Source organism: Magallana gigas, chromosome 2 (genome assembly GCF_963853765.1).
Source record: "Magallana gigas chromosome 2, xbMagGiga1.1, whole genome shotgun sequence".
Taxonomy (NCBI): Eukaryota; Metazoa; Mollusca; class Bivalvia; order Ostreida; family Ostreidae; genus Magallana; species Magallana gigas.
In genome coordinates, this window is record NC_088854.1 from 14,559,493 (window position 1) to 14,565,492 (window position 6,000).

General features: G+C 34.7%; 1 protein-coding gene across 1 annotated transcript in view; it reads right to left on the reverse strand.

Annotated features, from left to right (window-relative positions):
- The window catches only part of LOC105327926 (uncharacterized), a 24,017-nt gene extending 20,140 nt beyond the window's left edge, over positions 1-3,877 (reverse strand). The window contains exons 1-3 of the mRNA XM_011428604.4: positions 3,587-3,877; positions 2,408-2,551; positions 2,189-2,263 (exon numbers count right to left, since the gene is read on the reverse strand). Coding sequence (XP_011426906.2) covers positions 2,189-2,263; positions 2,408-2,551; positions 3,587-3,745 — 378 coding nt within the window. The 5' untranslated portion in view covers positions 3,746-3,877. The remainder of the gene's footprint in view (positions 1-2,188; positions 2,264-2,407; positions 2,552-3,586) is intronic.
- Between the last annotated feature and the right edge of the window lie 2,123 nt (positions 3,878-6,000).

The window sequence follows — 6,000 nt, forward strand, 5'->3', positions numbered from 1 at the left end:
TATTTTTTCGATGGATTACCGTTTACCAACGTAAAAGAAAAATAAATTTGCCAAAGGATGCATGTATAGATAATAGCGGTCCTTAATAATTGTCATTTAATATGTGGACCTGCGAGGTAATACCAGTTGTGTGCAGTGTACAGACACATTCCTGCAATTAAATTATTGGAAGCTGACGATGTTAATTAGATTTTTCATGGAGAATTTTTATCTATCAGAATACCAAGCTCATGAACTAAAAAACAGTTCTTTTCCAAAAATCCTAATGAAATCAGAAATTATATTATTTTTTGGTGTGATATAGCTGTTTGATATATTTACATATTTTATAAGCCATAATGAGACAGGATCCACTTTTCAAAATCCAGTTACATCATATATTTTAAAATATATGCATTAACAAGAGCTGAAGCATACAATTGATGTAACAATCAATGAAATGTCTTTCCCTATGTACCAGAAATACATCCCTGGTACCTGTACCTGAAGTAAATGAAATGATTGAAAATCTCTGATTATAAAATCTTTTTTTTATGCTTACTGTAAATCTAAATATCAGACACCTGATGTTATGCAAGTATTGCTGTTTTTTTAGGGATTTAGTGATAATTGATACAGTCATATGAATTCACATAATCATTATCACCTTTTAGTTTGAAGCCATAGCAGGACTTTTTAGAAATACAATATTTCATTGGTCGACAGGAATACGGATAGGCAATCATAGAATTTTGGAAATTGCCTTCCTATTTTAAGTCCAATTTAAAAAAAAATCAAATATTATATTCACTTCCTATTGACTCCTTCACACCAATTATGATAGTGCTCTTTTGCAGGACATACATTTGTAGTTTGGTGTAATAGATAACGTAACATCAATTGCTTCATTTATTTCATCTAATTATCTACCTACTAAAACTTCGGCAAAGTACCATTATATCAATTTGCCCTACAAGAGAGCAGTACCGCAGTTATCATGAAGGGGTAAATATCCAATACAGGTGAATATTATTATAGTTATTAGGTTTTTTACTGACTGACTACAGAAATATATTTGGATTGTTCAGTCTCATAAACAGGGAGATGATCGAAGCTTATTTATTACAGTGTATTACTATTTCTGTGGCTCGATCAGTAACAAACCTAATACAGGTGAAGACAAAATCATTTAGTCGTTCATCTTTTCAAGATAAATATAATACATGTAGATCAAAGTTGGTTCTTGAATTGCAAAACCATTACAAAATCATTTATATTTCAAGTCAATCCTTTTAACATATGTTTTAAATTATTGGTTCTAAATTAGTAAAATGAAACAAAAGTGAGAAGATAAATAATTACGGTATGAGAGGCCCACTTGTATTGACAGTCACCTTCGTACCATAGCCCTGTTAGACTGATATTTAGGAGTCTCATCTTTGTATTTTAAGCTTCGATCATTTTGAAGTCTTTAACCCTAATCTGAGACTCCTTGTCTTTGATATAGTCAATCTTTTATAATATTTACAGTTTCATTTATAATGCACACAAAATTTATGCCTACCGGTACATCTTATTTCGACAAGTATGCAATGCACAGGATATTAAAGTATATTTCCTAAATTAGAACACACATTTAATTCAATATTGCCAAGAAACAATTTACTATGTAGTTTTCGAGATGAAGTTAAAACCAGGCATTCAGTTTTCCTCAAATACATGTATATATGGGAGTAAAGAAGATTTTCTAAGATTTAATACATTTTTACTTTATGGCCATATTGGCCTCGCCCTAGGGCCTGAATCCCGACTTGGGGGCCATGAATTTCACAATTTTGGTAGAGGACTTCGTGGACATCATAACCATGCATCCCAATGAGTGGGAGAAGAGCAGAAGATTTTTCAAAAATTTGTTGTATTTTTTTTAAAATTTGGTCTGCCTTTGACACGGGGGTGCATGGTAGAGCCATTAATTTTACAAATTAAAATTCTCTTACCATATAGATGCTTTACACAATAAATGGTAACAACTGGCATTCTAGTTTTCAAGAAGCTCAAAATGTTAAATTCTCGTGACGACGGACAAAGACCAATTGCAATTAGTCACCTGAGTGATTCAAGTGACCTAAACATACATAACTTGTCTTAATTCTTTTGTGAAATACAGCCCTTCACACTCCTCTCAAAATCTAATACTACATGTATGTACCCTGTCATTCCACTGAGGATCCTTGGTAATATTGTAAATGGAATACACTCGATTCAATATGTAAACACTGGTTGCCTGATGAAGAGAGAAACCAATAATGAATATTATAATACAGTAAATGAAATTTGATACAGTAATTTCATCTTCAGCTATAAGTTTTCAGCTCATAAAAGCTCAAAAACAGTGAGCTAAAAAACAGTGTGCACATTCATAACTTACAATAACTCGAGACCATAGGAATGTAATCTTGACTGTAGGATCGTCGGAGTTCTGAGTTAAGACACCAAACAGAGAGGTGACTAGTAGAACGAATCCAAAGAGTCTATAAAAATACTCATGCTGCATATCTATCTCACCATCCACCTGAAATTAAAGCAAAAAAAAAATATATGATAGATGATATCAAATAATGAATTAATAATGGTGAGTTTGTTGTCAGGTGGTGACACCCAGGTGCTTTGCTTTTAGGTAATCTGCGTCTCGTTTCTTTCTACTAAGTTCAACATGTTTACATGTATATCAGACCATGGCTAAACAAATCAGCTGGAATTGGACTTCGATGGGACATGTGAGTTTAAACAATGAGTGCAAAATCAGATGTTTCTTAAGTCATTCCAATGTTATATTTGTACCTGAGAGTTTTGAGGCAATGTTATGTCGGGCCAGATTGTCTGCCAAATCAAAACTGATGGCTTATATTAATATGTATCTGTGTCACAGTTAGACTAGGCAGAGATACATACATTGTATTTGAGTACTTTCGCTTGCAATGCAAAAGCCCAGTAGATTGCCTGATAAGCTAGAGCCTAAGAGGGGGTCATTTCACAATAAGAATCTGGAGATTTTTCATTCTATTGATTGGACATTTTTCAAAGAATATGTGCAGCATAAAATTTAAATATCTTGGGACAGAGCTTGTAAACAGTAATTATATCATGTACACTACTAACTATGGAACTGTCTTGCTATAATAAATCATTGCAAAGATGTCCAGAATTTTTAACATGCACTGGAAAGCCAATGACTTGCTAGCTAACACCAAATGTCACTAAAGGTGTCTATGGTGACTGACGCCAGTGATGGAAAGGCCGGCCTAAAGTTAGCAGCTATAGTGTCCCTGCACAAATCCATGTATTTTTTTTTTCATTGGATCATATATGCACAAGATTGAATATGCATGACCTGGCCTATTAGGTCTGGGATGCAATTTCTTCATATAAAAGACGTGTGATTAGTTCGACTCAAGACGTTAAGGTAAGTGGTCAAGGGCCAGACTCCAGGGAAGGTGAAACGTGTATGTTGGCTTGTTGACAACATGGCCGAATTGCCTCGATGCCATTTTCTAACATTAATTCTTAAAATAAAAGATATCGGTATGTCTGTCAAATATTATCTTACTTGGTATTGCATAACAAACTGTGGAAATGTTATGCACATCAGCCCCCATGCTGATGTGATTGTCAAATCAGCGGATATCCACACTTTCTGACCAAGAGGCAAGATGCCAAGAAAAAGAACAGTCATAACAATAGACGGTAATAGCTCATACACATCCATTGTTATTAGAGATTTCTTTCCTCAGTGGGGTTCCTGATGACTTGACTTGGTTTTTTGATGTAAACAGTAAACCGTCCTTGAGATCTTTTCCAAAAATGCCGCCTCAGTGTTACATTGCAAAATTCCCAAATGCAGCTAGACGATTCGTCCCAGAGACGTTTCAGCCCAAGATTGCTCAAGTGAAAAATAATCAAAGCGACATTTTTTTTAATGGTAAAAGACTAGAGTATTGTTTCGTTAATCATATTATCGGTTATCTTTTCCCCGTACTTTACATGGGTTACAGTTTTAAATGAATAATTTTGAAAATTAAACAATTTCTTCACATTCGATTCAATTCATGAATATATTTTATAACCAATTTTATAAAGACGGCATGGGGCGGTTCCAGGATTTCAGTGTGGTTAGAGGGGCGCCAGTTGTAGACAAGGGGTATTGGCAGGCACGAAGCATCGTTTTTGAAAAAGGGGGGGGGGGGCAAACTCATCCAAAAAATCTTGACAATCAAAAAAAAAAAAGATTTAAAGCTTACTTTCCAAAATCCTCATAATCCTAATCCGTAGGAGGGGGGGGGGGGGCAAGTATTTTAAGAAAAATCTTTGCTGTGCAAAAAAAGTGTGTGTGTGTGTGTTGGGGGGGGGGGGGCAGACCCCCCCCCCCCTCCCCTGATGCTACGTGCCTGATTGGGTTGCCTTGAGGCCCTAAGTGGGCCCAGAGCAAAGCATTGATGGGTCCGCTGCCTTGCAGACATTATTTTTATCTTAGAGGAACGACTCTACATTAATCAGTTTTAAAAATGGTCAATACAATTATGTGAATGGAGTTTTAAAAAATAAACACGCCGATATATATAGAGGTGTATCAGTTATAATCCACTCTAGGAAGACTTACTGGTAGATAATATATTCTAGTTAGGCTCGAAGGTGCATGTGGTTGTTCGGCCACATTTGAATAGATCTAAGGTGAACATGACTAAAATGGGTTTTCTAACATACGTTACACTATATTGAACCCACGGGTTTTCTTCTGTCAAAACTAGTCTTTTGTATAGAAATCCCATGAGTTAAATAAGAGTCACAATTAACTTGAATTAATGTTTTGGTTTTTTTTCCAAAAGGATATATGATTTAACTTTATTTGACAATTTAGGGTAATCTGCCACTGGCAGACTTCTAGATAGTTAATATTTGTTTGTCAAAGCGAAAGGTGAACAAAACTCCAGAATGTTACTTTATTGTTTCATTATTCACGGCAAAAATTTAGTTTACGAATGTAAATTATAGTTTACAGATGTGAATTTATATTTATCAGCAAAATCTATTGGTAAATGGTAACATTATTTGCAGACAGAAAAACTTAGATTGTTATTCGTTGACAATAGTTTACAACCGTTACCGTTAAATATAGTTTTACAGATGAAAACTATAGTTAACAAATCGTTTAATTCATAGGTGTCGGAATCCCCCCCCCCCCCTTTCTCTCGCAGCAAACATATAGTTGTTCCTAAATTTACTTAAAGCAATATGAGCTGTATTCTTTAGAATTTTATTATGCTGCAAAAACCTTCTAGTATGATAAGACTGCATAAACTTAAACTTTTATGATAAATAAGATTTTAAAAAATCATTAATTTTTGTCAAAGGAAATATTTCTCTTCTATGGAATATATATCAAATCAATTTGTGTGCAGGACGACAATAATTCAATTTTGTTCCAAATAAGGCTTCTTAACGGCCTTTTCCACAAAAATATGGCTAACAGAAATTTAAAAACCATGATATTTTTGTCATTTTAGTAGAAAAGAACATTTTAGTAAAAAAAAAAAATTCAACATGAAAAATGCAGCTCATATTGCTTTAAAAAGAATGAAATATAAATAGTGATATTTAGAATTGGAGATTATACTAGCCCCCCCCCCCCCCCCAACCCCCAACCCCCCCCCCCCCCCCACGCATTAGGAATTTCATGAATTGGGGGAAATTATTTTGGTAGGTAAGATTTTAATTTGGAGTTAAAGGTAATCTCACCCCCCCCCCCCCACCCCACCCCCGGATTAGGATTTTCATAATTTTGGGAAATCGGGGGTTTTTTTGGGTTTTTTTATTTTGCTTGTCAAGATTTTTTATGATTAATCTAATTAGTCTACCCCCTCCCCCCTCCCCCACACACACTTTTAATTTGCTTATGACGCCACTGTAATTTACGGTTGTGAAACTATGTTAGCTCATTTTTGTGAATTTGGCGTACAATACGTT